The 17,762-nt window shown below is 42.3% G+C and overlaps 1 protein-coding gene across 2 annotated transcripts in view; it reads left to right on the forward strand.

The window, feature by feature from the left end:
- Window positions 1-17,762, forward strand: part of VTA1 (vesicle trafficking 1) — a 116,481-nt gene that overhangs the window by 20,096 nt on the left and 78,623 nt on the right. For both annotated transcript variants that reach the window (XM_033936786.1, XM_033936787.1), the window contains one exon: window positions 15,012-15,106. In XM_033936786.1, coding sequence (XP_033792677.1) covers window positions 15,012-15,106 — 95 coding nt within the window. The remainder of the gene's footprint in view (window positions 1-15,011; window positions 15,107-17,762) is intronic.

Genomic DNA, 17,762 nt, shown 5'->3' on the forward strand with positions numbered 1-17,762 from the left:
TCATGCATAAATATTTTGATCGATATTTTTAAGGATCCTCAGCGGCACCACTTGGGGCTCAATACCATCTCATTGCCCCAAGCTTTATGTGTCAACTCTTCATCGGGTCCTATCTTAACTTGTGCAAATCTATTACTTTTTATACTTTTGCATTTATAATTTTTTATATCATTATTTAGATTTAAAAAGCTATACTTAGCTTTTTGTCATATGGTCTCCGGCTAAGGGATTGTCATACCGACATGTTTCGCTATGGACTAGCTTTATCAAGGATAATCCCCTAGGGCAGGGGTCTGCAACCTTTAAGACATAAAGAGCCACTTGGACCCGTTTTCGAAAAGAAAAAAAAACTTGGAGCCGCAAAACCATTATAAAACAAATCTAACACTGCATATATTGTTTCTTATCTTAATGCTATATACAGGATCACTAAATTGAAAATAAAATCATTTTTCCTACCTTTGCTATTTGGTGATTTCATGAGTCTCTGGTTGCACTTTCTTCTTCTGACTGTGCATCCAATCTTTCTTCCTTTCTTTCAGCCTCCTGTATGTTTCCTCTCCTCCAGACCTCATTCTCTCCCCCAACTTTTTCTTTCTGTCTCTGTGCCGTCCCCCAAGCCACTCGGTTTGCTGCCACCGCCATCGGGGAACAGCCCCCAAGCCACCGCCGTCCCAAGCTTTCCCTGCAGAAGTGTTGCGCTGACCAGCATTCCGCTCCCTGACGTCAATTCTGACGTAGGAGAGGAAGTTCCGGGCCAACAAGGCATTTCTCCTCATTCCATCCAGCCTGAGCCCCATCTCTCCTTGATCCAGCATTTCCCTTCTGTGTCTGTCAGAATTACCATTCCACCTATTTTCCAGCATCACCCTTCTTTGTGTCCATCTCACCTATATCCCTATCTCACCACTTTTTCAGAATCTTCATTTGTCTCTGTCCTTATCTTTACGCCATGTTCACCATTTGCCCTTTCAATGTCTTTATCTCCCCCCCCCCACACACTTTTTCAGCATTACTTCTATGTCTCTATTTCACCTCCTCTTCATGTTCCCTCTGTATCTCTATCCTTATTCAGTAGGTCCTGCTTACCCTTTCTCTTCTTTGTGTCACTATCTCCATTTTCAGCTTTCCCCCCTTTTCCTTTGTTAATGTACCCTGTAGCCAGAATCTTTCCACCCTCCCTCCACTTCGGCCCAGCACAGTATGAAATATTCCCTTTTGTTTCCCTCCCCTCTCTCTTTCTCTCTCTCTTCTCCTCCCTCACCCACGAGTCCTGCATCTGGCCCTCTCCCTTCTACCTGCACCTGGCAACACCCCCCCTGCTCCGCGGCTCTCTTCAGCAACTCGTCAGCAGCAGTGATCAAGACAAGCTGCCGACATCGAGGCCTTCCCTCTACGAGTCCCGCCTTTGTGGAAAAAGGAAGTTGAAACAAGCGGGACTCGCAGAGGGTAGGCCCCGACGTCAGAAGCTGCTGCTGAGTTGCCGAAGAGAGCCGCGGAGCAGGGGATGTGGCCGGAAGCAGGTAGAAGGGAGAGGGAGATAGGAAGGCTGTAGATCTCCGGAGCATGACACCGACCCCGGCCAGGATGATTTCTTTTTCAAGCACCTTACAAGTCCAGCGTCGCGGGGGAAATAGCCATGCTGAGCAGTGAGCTCAGCACTACACAGATGAAAGCCTTGCTTGCTGATTGGTCCGGCGGGGCGGGGCCGCCGACCAATCAGCAAGCAAGGCTTTCATCTGTGTATGTGCTGAGCTCACTGCTCAGCATGGCTATTTCCCGCCGCGACGCCGGACTTAAGCTGCATGCCTGCGTGACACACTACCGGAGCCGCAGCAAAGGTGGAAAAGAGCCGCATGCGGCTCTGGAGCCGCAGGTTGCCGACCCCCGCCCTAGGGAAACAGCAAAAGGTAGCATTAAAACATATAAAATATTATTGCTCTCCAAGTGACCACTATCTATTTCTAATAAGCCACAAAAACAGCATTTCATTTCTTACCCATGCATTAATATGCCAGCAAACACGACCACTCTGCCTATAGAGATGGCGGCGGCGTTCATTACAGGAATTAAATAGAGCCGAACCCGAGTACACTGGCTCTATTTAATTCCTGTAATGAACGCCGCCGCCATCTCTTTAGGCAGAGTGGTCGTGTTTGCTGGCGTATTAATGCATGGGTAAGAAATGAAATGCTGTTTTTGTGGCTTATTAGAAATAGATAGTGGTCACTTGGAGAGCAATAATATTTTATATGTTTTAATGCTACCTTTTGCTGTTTCCCTAGGGGATTATCCTTGATAAAGCTAGTCCATAGTGAAACATGTCGGTATGACAATCCCTTGGCCAGAGACCATATGACAAAAAGCTAAGTATAGCTTTTTAAATCTAAATAATGATATAAAAAATTATAAATGCAAAAGTATAAAAAGTAATAGATTTGCACAAGTTAAGATAGGACCCGATGAAGAGTTGACACGTAAAGCTTGGGGCAATGAGATGGTATTGAGCCCCAAGTGGTGCCGCTGAGGATCCTTAAAAATATCGATTAAAATATTTATGCATGAGGGCATATCAGGGTAGTTGAGTACGTGCTACCTTGGGAAGAACGTTTAATAATTCAGCCATGCCATGGGTGTGAAGTTCAAAGTTCACTTTATTGATAGTAGCACTGCGAGGACTCGAAGACTTGACAAGGACAGTGTTTCGACATCTATGCCTTTGTCAAGAGTCTCAACGGCTGGTGGTTCTATCACATAAATAGAGCATTCAATACGGGTCAAATTTAGAAGCGAGCAGGAAAATAGAGCTACCTGCCGTTGAGACTCTTGACAAAGGCACAGATGCCGAAACACTGTTAGTGTCAAGTCTTCGAGTCCTCGCAGTGCTACTATCAATGAAGTGAACTTTGAACTTTACACCCGTAGCTGAATTATTGGCATCTCATCCTCACGACTCCTTTGTTGTGCCATGAAAAATAAAAAAACATTCCAAATACAAGATGCCAGTATAGCATCTTAGAGTTTTGTTTGTGCAATGTAATGTAATATATTAGGACTTTTAGTTTATGGTCCTGTATTTGCATAGTTTATCTGTGTTCTGCACGTGTGACCAAGGCTAGGAGTTCTGTTAGGAATGAATGTCATGAAGCATTATTGGTGTCCTGGCCCTAAGGTAGGAAGATATTTGTTGGCTCTCCGTTGGCCCTTTTGGACCCAAAATGGCCCCCACTTAAAATCTAGTGAAGACTACTGCCTTGGGGGGTTGGGGAGTAAAAGGAGGTTATGCCTGTGGTGTTAGTTTGGCCACTTTTTTGGCACTTAAGTCATTATTGAAACAGGTGTAGCCAAAAAGTCTTGTTTTTGACCCTGAATCTTTTTACAGTGTTCTGTTATTGCAGAAAAACGTCCAAATCATAATCTGCTCTAGTCTTGCTCTAATCGTGCCCCTTTGAGATTTGGACGAACTGTGGAAAAAAATATCTTACAAATGAGGATTTAAAAATTGTGATTTGGAGGTTTTTGTGGAAAAAAAATCCATTTGCTGCTCGATGTTGTTTTTTGGGACATTTTTCTATTTAAAAAATCAGCCTCTAGATCTCTTAAAACTATGGAGAGAATATGATCCTTGCTTCATACATACACTTTGTGCTACTGTGTGGATCAATTTTCATCTTTTACAAAGAAGACCAATTTTTGTAGTTGTTGGTGAAGAGAGCAGTTGCTTGTCTGAAAACAGCAGGATTAATCGGGTGCAGTGTCCCTCCCAGCATCTTGAGAGCTGCATAACTACTCTGCTATGAAGCTAGTTGAAGAGTGTATTGTGTGCAAGTGAGGACACACGTGCTGAGAACTTTACACTAGGTCTGAGTTCTGGGAGAGTCACTTGTGTGCCTGATTAATTCTCCTTTCTGTGAAAAATATGTGCTAGGCTAAACTAAATAACATTTTTGCTTTACTCACTGCTCTTTCTTTGTTCTGTATTTTATTTTATTTCCACAATATTGGTAATATTTTCTCCTAACTAACTTCTGATGCTTACCATCTCTTCGATTTTCTTCTGGCTATATTGCTGAACTTCTCTATAATCTGTTAGCTCTTCTCATTCTCTTCAGTAATGACAAAGTTCTGCAGACTACCTACAGTATTGCTTCCGGTGCCAATCCTGTGCTACTCCTCTTTTCTCCTGCTCCTTGTTGGATATTTTCTTCTTTGTGGATTTTGATATGTAGTCAGCTTTAGACCTTCACTTACAAATAAAGACTAATTGATGTACCCCATCTACTTTAGTTGAGATTTTTGTTTATCTTGGATAGACAGCATACACATTTTCATACTTCAATACTAACACCATTCTGTGTCTTTTATTCCCCCCACTATCTTTCAAGATCCTGCTACTGCACCAGACTTATCCCCACTGCCAGTAAATTTCTAGCCTTCACTTCTGATATCTCACAATGACATCACTCAAATCCCACCTCCATGCCTTGCTATCAAGCGCTGTTACAATCCATGCAGCCACCAAGACTTGTGAGGCTGCTTGGAAAAGAGATGGCTGAAAGGAGGTATGATTGAAGTCTACAAAATCCTAAGTGGTATAGAACAGGTACAAGTGGATCAATTTTTTTTTTTTTACTGCATCAAGATTTACAAAGACTGGGGGGACACTCGATGAAGTCACAGAGTAATAGTTTTAAAACCAATAAGAGGAAATATTTTTTAACTTGGAGAATAGTTAAGCTCTGGAATGCATTGCCAGAGGATGTGTGGTGAGAGTGGTTAATGTAGCTGGTTTTAAAAAAGGTTTGGACAAGTTCCTAGAGGAAAAGTCCATAGTCTTCTGTTGAGACAGACATGAGAGAAGCCACTGCTTGCCCTGGATTAGTAGCATGGAATGCTGCTACTATTTGGGGTTTTGCCAGGTTCTTGTGACTTGGATTGGCCTCTGTGAAGACGAGATACTGGGCTGGATGGACCATTGATCTGACCCAGTGAGGCTATTCTTATGTCCTTTGCTATTACATGCACTTTTAACTATTGCTGTGTGTAGTATTCATAATTATTTCGATTTGGCCTTGAATACATTATTTGTATTTGGCTGAATAGGGATTTAAATTTGAATAGGAATTAATACAGGGCTGTACTGAAAAACACTTGAACTGTAATTCCATATTGCTTCTTTTATTATTTCCTATTTAAAGCTCAATGTGCATTATTCATATTTGACGTAATAGTAAAATATGCTATTTGGTAAAGCTCTACTTTTTAAACTCCCATTCTGTTTGTTTGGTATACTTACGATTGTAATCTTAGCCTGACTCATGTATACTATTCAAAGTTTGTCTGTCATTAGCTCTTTGGTATGTTAATTGTTCTTTCCTGGTTATTATTTGCATTTTTTAATGATTTTGTTGTATCCCACCACGATGCTTTAGGGATGGTGGTATACCAGATAAATGCAAATAAAATCACTTGGTTTCCTCAATTTTATTAATGTTTCATATTTGACATTGGCTGTGTCATGCAGATTCGGCTATCTTTTAGGCTCGATGTGACTGTACCACTACTTTATACCCTTTTGCTTTATATTTTCCTTTTTTGGCACTTTGAAGTTTCATGTATCTAAACAAACACATAAGTTTCCATATCTTTCATTTGTTTCTCATCATTTGCCTTTACCCACTGCTTTCTTTGGCTATTTCACCTTTTTCCCCAGAGGTGAGTATTTTTCATAGATTCACATTATTAGGTTGCATGTCCTTTTGAGTAACTTCCAAAACTGTATTAGAATTACATATGTATCTGTTTACTTGACCCATTTGTTCATAGCTCAGTGAAAATCTACTCTCTCTCTCTTTTTTCCTGGGTTCATTGCATCAGTTTCTACATTCCTTTTGTTCTAGCGCAGAATGTATCTTTGCTTAAATGAGACTTGTTTTATACTGTTGGAGAATGCATCAAATGTCATCCCAGAGGAAGCTTTGGAGACAAGGACATAAACTAAGTTGAAGAAAACATGGGACAAGCAAAGGATTTATGTGAGAGGAAGGCGTAACTGAGTTAGCTAGTATTCATGAGCAGACTGGATAGAGCATGTGGTTTTTATTTGTCTTCATGTTCTGTTTGAATTAATTGCTTATGAGTGTATAAAATTGTGGAATACAGACATTTCCTTAGCAACAGCAGCAGATGAATCCAGAGACCAATGGGGTTAGCCCACATCTACCAGCAGGCGGAGATAGAGAAACTGATTAACAGGTGGTCCTATTGGCTGGCACTCCTCCTGTATCTCCAGTATGCTCTATCTCCCAGCTCGGCTCAAAATTGGACCAACTGCCCACCTCCATCCCTCTGTCCTCTGGCCCCACTCTGCATCTTGAATACTCAAGTAAAATTCTGGGAGTCATCATTGACTCTACCTCAACTCCCTAATAAAAAAATGTTTCTTCAGCCTTCAGCCTGAGGAAAGTGAGAACCTGTTTCCATCAAAAACACTTTGCCATCCTTGTCCAATCCATCATCCTTTCCAGACTGGACTATTGCAACTCTATCTACCTAAGCCTAACAAAGAAAAACCTTCAAAGACTCCAGCGGATTCAGAATGCCGCTGCTAAGCTTATCTTCGCAAAAAGCAAATTCGACCACGTCTTACCGCTTTTGTCCAAGCTCCACTGGCTTCCGATAATCTCCAGAGTCCACTTCAGATGTGCCTGCCTTACTTTCAAGATCCTACACGCAATCCTCCCCCCTCCCCTTTATTCCTCTTTCTTGGAAATCCTCTCACCCCAATTCTACCAGATCCACCCAAAAACTGAAACTTTCCTTTCCCTGTCTAAAAGGCATCTCCCTTGTAGGAAAACTAGGTTCCTCCCTCCCTTTTAGAATCACTGAGCTCTGGAACAACCTTACCTCCCCACTTAGGAATCTGAGCTCCCTCCAACTCTTCCGTAAACATCTGAAAACCTGGTTATTCTCAAAAATGTAACTCTTCCTCCCTCTCTGTTTACTCTAGTCCTCTAAATTTCCTCTTCATCTTTCCCTCCACTGGAGTTCCTTTCCACCCTAATTCTTGTTAACCGTGTCGAGCTCTGCGAATGTTGAGATGATGGGGTATACAAAACTAAGGTTTAGTTTAATTTAGTTTAGCTATTCAACTAGCTCCTGGATTCTGGCTGTGTCTGGAACCTTATTTCTCCTGTGTAGGTTTCTCTTCAGTGAGACAGGGGTGTCCGGCTGAATGGTGCACTATTGTACCTTAGGGGTTGCACCTGGGCCCCCCAGGTCCCTGCCTCATCCTCCCTCCAATGATAGAGGGTGTGACTGGGTGTATATGTATGTATATTTTTCTTCTTTCCCTTTAATTAAAAAAAAAAAGAGACCACAGGGAATATATACAATGTCTGCCCTGCTAGTGCTGAGCAACCAGCAATAACTGGCTTCAACCGGCACTTGCTGTCCTCTGCAAGCCCTGACTCAGAGTTTATTGTGAGTATGTTTTGGTTAGGCTTCTTGTTCGCTGCAGGTTCGTTAGTCGCGGGTGCACGTTTGTGAGGGAGCCTTTCCTCTATGGGTTCCGGCGTAACGGGTGAGTGACTTTGCTGTGAGCAATTTTATTTCTAGCCACATACGTTGTGAGGCCAGGTTTTGGGTGGTGTTCAACGCCTAACTCCTTTTGGCACAGGAGTGTCTGTTGGCTGTGGGGAGCTCTGGGTATGTGTTTACCGGAGCATGAAGGAGCGGTTATTTCCCGTGCTTCTTTCTTACGCTGTCGGCAGTGCTGCAGCGTTCAAGCACTTTTTCCCCGAGCTGTTTTTTACTTCACTTTTGCGGCAGCCTAGGTTGGCAGGGCAGTGCATGTTTGCTGAGGGAGCTCTGGGTTTGTATTTACCGGAGCGTGGAAGGAACGGTTATTTCCCGTGCACAGGAGCCGTACACTTATTTTCCTGAGCTGTCGGCGGTGCCACAGCTTTTGAACAGTTCTCCTCCAGGCTGTTTTTTCCTCCACTTTGGCGGTGGTCTGTTTGTTCATGTTGGCCGCATTACACTAGTGTCGAAGCTGCGGCTGTCGGGTTTGTTTTCTCCTGAGTGCTGCTTCTCATTTCATATGCGTTCTGCTGGCATGGGGCCCATCTTGAACGGCCTGAGGACGTTTCAGGGGGTGTTTTCACTCAGTGCTCCTCGGTTTCGGATGGTCTCTGACCTGGAGCGGCAGGAGGCTCAATGTAACACAAATTGCTCAATGCCAGCAGAGTACCCAGCAGCGCTGCAGCGTGTAGGCTATTATTTCACAAGACCTCCCTTATGTTTGAGTTCCATGCGTTGGAGGTTGTGCAGCCCCATTTTGCTTTGATGTAGCACTTGGGAGCTTGGTGAGTGTGTGTTTGTTTGCGCTTCTCGTAACTTAGGGTCATGCTTATTAGGCCTGAGAGCGTATTGGAGGGAGACTTCAATTTATGCTCCACTGCCTAGTTCAGCTTTTCTCTGCACAGGGTGGCCAGAAGGTGCATTGCTGCAGGTTGCTGTTAACAGCTAAAGATTACCCGGTTCTTGGTGCGGGTTTCTCTTTCTTTCTCTCAGGATCTCCCTAAAGAGAGCATATACATACTTGGGAATGTTTTCTTTTCGGCTCTCTGTGCAGTGCTTTGTGTGTGTGGTAGCGTTATAGAAATAATTTATTTTCCTCCATTCTTTGGATGTGACTCTTCGAATTTGCACGGGTCTCTTTTCTCCTGTACTATTTATAGGTATATCGGGAAGCTGTTTTTCTTCATATACGGGAGAAATGTGTTTCTTCCCTGAGAATAGGGCGATGGGTCACAGTCTCAGGTTTGCATTCTTCTTCGGTCACCTTGTCCAAGAGTATGGGATTCTGTACTGGTTCTAGGATCCATGTTGCTGACTCCACTGGGAACTTCAGCTTGCTTTCCCATTGTAACGCTGCAGCAGTCGCTTTAGTTCCAGTGGTTCCCGGTATCTCAGGGCTCCCATTATTTGGTAGGCTCCTCAAACATTGCTCTGTATGCTTTGGTGGCTCAGCATGATTTCTCTTTTCAAAGGCATGCCTCGGTCTTTGCTGGACTGGCTCCTGGTCACCAAACATCCCGGCTGACGGGTTGCGGAGCTCAGTGCCTTCCATCCTCAGATCCACGAGTCTGGTCTTTGGAGGCGACTCAGTGCTTGTTCATTCTTCTACTCTGGAGCATGGTCAGGCTACCGTTTCTGGAGCTTCAGACCATTCTTCCGGTATGACGCAGTCAGTATTATGATGTAGAAGATTTCACTGTTACTAACCTTTACACTTTCTAGAGCGCACACAGCGCTGCACTCCGTCACATACAATAAATGGGCCATGCTCAGATTTCGGGGAGAGAAAGTCTATTCAAACTCTTTTCCTGATCCGTAACATGAGCTGCCAACAGAAGAGGAAGAGAAGGGTCCACCCATTGAAGTAGAACCAGGACGTTACCCGCCAATTGAGTACATCACCTACTGCCCAGGCTGTAGAGAAATACCACCATCCTGGATATTGTGAATTTTGGCTCAGGCATTCCAGCTCTTTGTATGGAAGTGAGATCTCCTGGCCTCATCTCGAAATTTTCAGCTTCTTAGCTTCTTCGGCGGACACAGGGAGTGGGAATCGGAGGGGGTTGCAGCGTGGCTTCTTTCTTGCTTCTGGTTTCTCTTTTTTCAGTGTTTTCCCCTGGCTGATGCTGACTTGGATTGGCCATCTCCCGCTCGCTTTCAGGGCGCAGTATTTGAAGGATCTCTGGTTTGGCTGCGCCATCCTTGCTATGCGGATCTGATGATTCTTTTGACAGTCAGACTATTGAGTTTCCTGGTTTCTCCGGATTTTCTCCCCTAGGGTCCAATCAACCTGGATATTCATACTGCTTTGGTAGTACGGCCTAGCTTTTGAAAAGTCTTGGCTGACGTGTAAGGGTTATGTGATGCAGGTTGTTTCTTCTCTTATCCAGGCAATACAGACATCTTCAACTGTGGCTTCTGATTCCTTTTGGAGGTTTTTCCTTCCTTGGGTACTTCTCAACAGTTGTACCCTTCCAGGGTTCTCTTTTGGAACAAGTGTATTGCCAAGGGCTTGGCGTTCAATTCCCTTCAGCTTCAAGGGCCATTCTTAGCTTGTTACCAGGGCTAGGTATCTTGCTGTTCGCTTACTTCTCAGCTTCATGTAGTTCAGTTCCTAAACAGAGTACGGTATATTCGTATACCTCTTGGAAAGCCCTATCTGGCATATAGTCTTACGGTACTTCTTCGCAGTTTACTGAAGGCTTCATTTCTTCCTTGTCTTTTGAGACGCTAAAGGGCTGTGCCATTGAACACTGGGTTTCTTGTGGCCCTGGCTTCAGCTCGGCAGTTTTCTGAGTTGCAGGCCTTGTTCGGCGGGACTTCCTATTTCTGATTTACAAACTCGGGGGGGGGGGGGAGGGGGTCAGATCGGTCGGTACCAACATTTCTTTCTAACGAGGTGTCATCCTTTCTTTTATGCCGCTCTCACTTTTCCTTCCTTCTTCCTGGGAGATGAAATGGGGAGGCGTGCTTTTATTCACTGCATTTTTTAAAAGTGCATCGCATTCTCCACGAGCTAGGTTTCTAACAACTGGTGGTTGTTTAGATCACCTTTTTGTATTCTTCAAAGGGATGCCTAAAACGTATGGTGGCATCCAAAGCTCGATGGTTCCGGGAGGTAGTTATTTACGCTTGCTTGATGGCAGGAAAGTGGATGGTGAGAGAACTTCATGACCTTTCTGCCAGAGCGATGGCTACTTCTTGGACTCGGCCCAGAGGTTTTTTCCTTGAAGGAGTTTTGTCTCGCGGCTACTTGGTCTTCCGAGAGTGCTTTATCTCAGCATTACCAGTTGGATGTGGGGGCGCATGCGGTAGATGCATTTAGTGCTTCGGTTGTTGCAGAGACGGCGTTTGCTTCCCACCCAGATTGAGGATTGCTTTGCTACATCCCATTGGTCTCTGGATTCATCTGCTGTTGCTAAGGAAGGAAAAATTATGTTTTTACCTGTTAATTTTCTTTCCTTTAGATGCAGCAGATGAATCCAGAGCCCCACCCTTTATGGATATTATCTGTTGTTTTTTTCTTGTGCAACTTTCGCAGTTTGTTATTGTTGATGGTTGTATTCAGTATTATTGTCTTTTGAGATTTGTTATGGGAAAGAAGTTTTTTACATGCTATGCCTCTTGATGGTTACGGGTGCTTGGGCAAGGAGCTATACTGGAGATACAGGAGGAGTGTCAGCCAATAGGACCACCTGTTAATCAGTTTCTCTATCTCTGCCTGCTGGTAGATGCGGGCTATCCCCATTGGTCTCTGGATTCATCTGCTGCGTCTAAAGGAAAGAAAATTAACAGGTAAGAACATAATTTTTCCATACTTAATTATGGAAGTATTTCCTGTGTCAGGGTGGCTAGGGAGAGATTTTATGATATGCCCCCTCATATGCAGTAAAGCATCCATAACTAGAAGAATGGAGGTGATGAAACAGGTTGTTGAGACTGCATTTGAAGGTATGTGTTCAGTTCTGGAGGTCATAACTTACTAGTGACATAAGGCTCGAAGCCATTCAGTGACCAAATGGTACTAGAAGACTTCTGAGAAGAAATTTTAAGACTTGATTATGTTTACTGTGGAGGAGAGGTGAGATGTGATACAGACTTTTAAATCCTTGAAGATAGTAAGGAACAAAGCAACCTGTTTAAAAAAAGGGAGAGACTAGAGGACATGAAACGAAGTTGCAAGGATGGAAACTTTAAAAAGCAGCATTAGGAAATATTTTTCATGAGGGGAGAGGCAACTGTATTTGTGGGGGGAGTCTGAGGGAGGGAAGGGGTTGTTTGGAGTCTTTAAGTCATATACTGAAGAATAACAGTATATGGTTTGCATTATTGGAAACCTCATGGTGGTGTCTTTGATGTGTATTGTTTGGAATTGCGACTGGAGTTTTGATCATTTTTGCATTGTACTTTGCTGTTCTTATAATAAAATTTTTTTTTTTTTTTTTAAAAGGAAATATTTTTCATGGAGTAGTAGATACCTGGAATGCTCTTCCACAGGAAGTGATGGGCTCAAAAATAGTAACAGAATTCCAAGAGATGTGGAATAAACATGAAAGTTCCCTATATAGCAAGAAAGTAAAATAAAATGTAGTATTGTTGGTGTAATCATGTGCAATTAATGTGCTGCTGTTAGAGGTGATTAAAACTAATGGTGTTTTTAAATGCTGACATCCCCCAAGCCTACTTTATGGATATCTGGACAGGAGTGATCCCCAGTTGCTTTTTACCTTGGTGGTTCATTATGGTAGCTGTAACTCATAGTGGTAGTCATGTGGTAATATCACTGGGGTCTTGACCATTGTTCCCTTTAAGGTGAGCAGAAGTCTTCCAATGGGGGTGTTACACTATCACATTTTATTTATTTATTTGTTCCATTTGTGCGTCGCACATAACTATACAAGTTCTTGGTGACCTTACAGAGGAAGGGGTTAGAAGAGGGTAGGGAGGACAATGGAGGGCAGGAAGATACAGGAGGAGAAGAGACTTTCAATAATGAAGGTCAGGTATGCTCTGCAGTACTCCAGGAAACCTGCCTGTCCCTAACAAATGAAAACACAATATTGAAGCGCCACTGGTAGCAATGCAGTTGGAGTACTCCCGCTCAGCTTAGAGGGAGCAGTGGTCTTGATCCCTGGTGGTAGAATCTTGATATCACCAATACTACTACAGGTCACAGCTGCCATGGAGTTGCCATGGACAGGAGTGACTAGAGATCTATCTTACCTAAGACCACCAAGATAGGTTCATGGAGGCCTATAGAGGTTAGGAGAGAGATATTCAGGAGGGGGTTGGATGCTTTTGGGGGGAGGCTTGAGAGGAGATTAAGTTCATAATTAAATTAAATTCATTTTTATAGCCTGTCCGCCCCAGGAGCCCAGAACGGGTTACAAGGATACATACACATGTTATTGACTCTGTAGCATATGTATCTCTGCAACAGGAAAAGTGCCTGTAGGAAGCTCAGATTATGCATGCCAAACTCCTGGACAGGAAATCAAATAAATATTGGTTATGCCACATTAATGTACATTGAATGTTGTAGCAGCAATCACATTTCATCCTATCAATTGAGGGTTAAAGTGCACGAGGGAGTGTTTTAAGTGTGTGTCTGTGATTTTGTACTTTTTAAAATTATTGTTGAAATGTAACCTGCCAAAACACTCGTGTTTGGCGGCCAAAATAAATAAAATAGGTTGGTAGAAGAGAGACCTAGGAGATATATCTAGAGAGGTAGTAATAGAGCCAAGAAATTGATGATTTGTTGAACACAGCTAATAACTGTGCTTCATTGTAATCAGAAAGAATGTTGTATATTTAAATATATACTAGTAAATCTTAACTGCATACTGTGAATTCTGAATCCAGAGGAGTGTTAATGTTTAGGAAAAACGATTCTTTTCTACTGCAACAGGCACATCATTCCTGAACCTTCAGGGTAGCCAATCTTATTCCTGTGAGAATTTGTGTAGAGAGCCTCATTATAATTTTCTGCTCCACCTCCCATCTCTTTGGGCTGTCCTCCAACTTCCTAGTTGTCTCTCTACACATGAGATGGTAGGAACCAGTCTATTCTGCTTGTGTTTATTTTTCCTTTCTTGGCTAAAGTAGTCTTATCCTTTCACATCAATCAGGATGTCCAGTTGCCTGCCTTCACATCCTCGGGGTCCAAGAAGAGTGATAAAGGTCCTGAGATTACTGGATGTTCGCAGGGTACTAATGCATTATCTGGAGATGATAAATGAGTTCCACCTGTCTGATCACCTCTTTGTGCTGGCAGGTGCTGTCTGTAAAGGCTGCCTGGCTTCCAAGGCGGCCATTTCCAGATGGATTCATATGGCCATTTCTTCCGTCTATATCAGAAGCTGGAAGTATCCACCCATATCCTTGAAGATGCATTCCACTGGGAGTGTTGTTTCCTTGTGGTCAGAGTCTAAAGTGGTGTCCTTATGTATCTTACTATCAACAATTTGTATTTCTTTCCCCTTTTTTGTTTTGTATGTTCTGTTTGTTTAGTCCAAGTTGTTTATATTGTCCCCCTGAAATTTGTAATTTTAATTATGTACATCGTTTAGAATTTTGAATAAGCGATTAATCAAATATTTAATAAACTTGAAACTTAAATGTGCAGAGCGGTAACATGGTCTTTCACAAAGTATTACAGGGTAGACGTAGCGGCCGAATTGGATTCCACATTTGGATCATTTGTACTTTCAGCAGGCTCATGTGCCCCACCCTATATTCCGGGGACTGCTTTGATATGTCCCGAAGGTTCAGGAAAGATGTGCCTGTTGCACTTGAAGGGAAGATTAGGTACTTACTTCGATACTCTTTCTTGTAGACAGGCACATCATTCCTGAGGCCCACTATGTCAGATGTTCTTTAGCCTGCTTTCTGCCTCAGACACGGACAACTGGATATCTTGTTTCTTCCTTTATCCAGTAAGGACATGGCTAGGAAAGTCACTGCTACTTCAGGGAGTACTTTACTCCAAAACGGTTAGTGCAGGTTGCATTCCAGTAGGTGACTTGTTTGTTTTCACCTGGTTATGTATTATATTTTTTCAGTTTCAGTTATCTGTTTTTGTGATATGAGCAGGACAGACATGTCTTAGAGAATATCCCCCATACCCCTCCCTCTTATGTTTCCTCTCTTGGGCTGACCCAATTCGTACTTTGATACGAATTGGGGTATTGGAGGACAGCCCAGAGAGATGGGAGGCAGAGCAAAAAATAATAGGCTCTCTAAATGAATTCTCACAGGAATGTATTGGTTACCTTGAAGATTCAGGAATGATGTGCCTGTACACTAGAAAGAAGATTATTGTGGTAAGTACCTAATCTTCCATTGTTTTACAGCTAACTTGTTTTGATCTACTTGTGAGTCATCATAAATTGAATTAGACAAACTTTTATGTTCCTTCCTCCTCCTAGGTCGTCTCTATGCTATGCAAACTGGGATGAAAATTGATAGTAAAAGCCCTGAATGCCGTAAATTTTTGTTAAAACTCATGGATCAGTTGGAAGCTGTAAGTAAGAGATCTTAATATTGACTATGTTTAAATGGCTTTATTATTGACAGCAATATAGTTGCAGATTATAATGCATGATAATCCCATGTACACTCTTTCCCTTTAAAAAATGTTCAGCAATTGTTCAACAGCTTTAGAATAAAGTTCTTGTAGGAAACTTAAATACACTGCATTGAAAAAATCATGAAATTATAATGATCCAACACTTTTTAAAAGAAATTGGTTTTTTATTACCCATCATCAGACCTAGATCCTTTTAAATTGTAAAGTGTTTCATGATAATGTCTACCTCCATTTCCTCTTACTGAGATGTAATAGTATATATGTTGTTTCTTCAGTGACCTGATGAAGATAACTCTCAAAAGCTTGTCAAAGATGCTTTTTTGATTGGCTTAATTTAAAATATCACTTATATATCTTGTTTGATCCTTGAAGAGGATCTGATAAGGGGAAAAAAACTCCATTGGAATATCTTACCTGCTAGCATTCAAACTTGGGAAAAGGTAAAACTTGGGCTTCAGTAGGTTATTTCATTATCTTTCTTTTGTACTTTTTAGTTCAGTACTCTGCTTTTACAGCAAAGTCAGTTCAGGCAATAGTGTAGCCTTTAGAGTCACTGATCTAGAGAATGGAATAACTAGTGAGCTAATTAAATTTGCTGATGACACAAAAGTTGTTCAAAGTTAAATCGCGAGAGGATTGTGAAAAATTACAAGAGGACCTTGTGAGACTAGGAAACTGGGCATCAAAATGGCAGATGACGTTTAATGTGAGCAAGTGCAAAGTGATGCATGTGGGAATGAGGAACCCGAACCAAAGCGACACGATACTAAGGTTCTATGTTAGGAGTCACTGCCCTGAAAAGGATCTAGGTGTCATTGTTGATGATACGTTGAAACCCTCAGCTCAATGTGCTGTGGTGGCAAGAAAGCAAATAGAATGTTAGGAATCAGGAAAGGAATGGAAAACAAAGATGAAAATGTTATAATGCCCTTTTATCGCTCTATAGTATGGCCGCACCTCGAATACCGTGTGCAATTTTAATTGCCATATTTCAAAAAAGATATAGCGGAATTAGAAAAGGTACAGAGAAGAACCATTGCTCCATCGCAGAATGTAGAGCATCACTTTGTTTTGACATGTGCAGTAAAGCTCCATGATACCATGTTTAATACCACCTGATATTGTATCCTCCTCAAACATGGTGTGTAGGACACTTAACCATTGCTGGATCTAGGAGTGCCTCAGTCAGTTCAAGTTGAGCACAGCATCATGGTGGACTGCATACCACGTCTCCTTTGATAGCTATGAACCATAGCTTAGCACAAAGTGCTCTTCTTTGTTTGGTTCTCAGATTCTTCATTAGTTTGGGAGCACAGTTTCTTTTCCTATTAGAGACAAGACTCTATATATGGAATTCATTTCCATCTCTAGGTTTGAGCCACGACTTCTATTAATGTGGTACTCTTGGGGGTTGAGCACAGGCTAGTCATAGAAACATGATGGCAGATAAAGGCCAATGGCTCATCCATTCTGCCCATTTGCAGCATCCACTATCTCCTCCTCTCCCGAAGAGATCCCATGTGTCTGTACCATGCTTTCTTGAATTCAGACACCATCTCTTTCGGAGACTATTCCATGCATCTTATCAACCCAGATCCCATTGCTCATATCTTTCAACTTTGTAAGCTCCCTGGGAATGCCCAGATCAATTCATTTTGTAAACTGCCTAGAACTGAAAGATATTGGCGGGATAGAAAATAGGAATGTAATATAAAAAATAATTTCCTTAGATTACTCCTGAGCCTATTACTTCTTAACTTCATCTTATGCCCTCTCATTCTGGAGCTTCCTTTCAAATGAAAGAGACTTGCCTTATGCGCATTTATGCTATGTAGGTTTTTTAACGCCTCTTCTTCCCTCTCCTGCCTTTCTTCCAAAGTATACATATTAAGATTTTTGTCTGTTCCCATATGTGTTATAACAAAGACCAGCAACACTTTTAGTAACCTTCCCCTGGACCAACTCCATCATGTTTATATCTTTTCGAAGGTGCAGTCTCCAGAATTGTACACAATATTTTAAATGAGGTCTCAATACCTCCTTTTTCCTACTAGCCCTACCTCTCCCTATGCACCCTAGTGTCCTTCTAGCTTTTGCCATAAATTTTTCAATTTGTTTGTCCACCTTAAGATCATCATGTACTATCACAACCAAGCCATACTCCCCTTTCATGCACAAAAATTCTTCACCCTTAAATTGTGCCGTTTTCTCGGGTATTTGCAGCCCAAATGTATGACCTGCATTTCTTAGAATTAAAACTTTCTGCCAAATTTCAGACCCTTCTTCAAGCTTTGCTAGGTCCTTCCTCATGTTATTCACACCATCAGAGGTATCGACTCTATTGCAGATTTTGGTATCATCCGAAAAGAGGCAAATCTTACCTGACAGCCCTTCAGCAATATCACTTATAAAAACGTTAAAAAGAACAGGTCCAGGAACCTAACCTTGAAGCACACCACTGGTAACATCCTTTTCCTTTTCCCTCTGTCACCTTCCAATGAACCATTTCCTGACACATTCCATTACTTTGGGGCCCATCCCGAGAGCACTCAATTTACTTATTTAGACACCTGTGTGGAACACTGTCAAA

The sequence above is a fragment of the Geotrypetes seraphini genome, chromosome 3 (assembly GCF_902459505.1).
Source record: "Geotrypetes seraphini chromosome 3, aGeoSer1.1, whole genome shotgun sequence".
Lineage (NCBI taxonomy): Eukaryota > Metazoa > Chordata > Amphibia > Gymnophiona > Dermophiidae > Geotrypetes > Geotrypetes seraphini.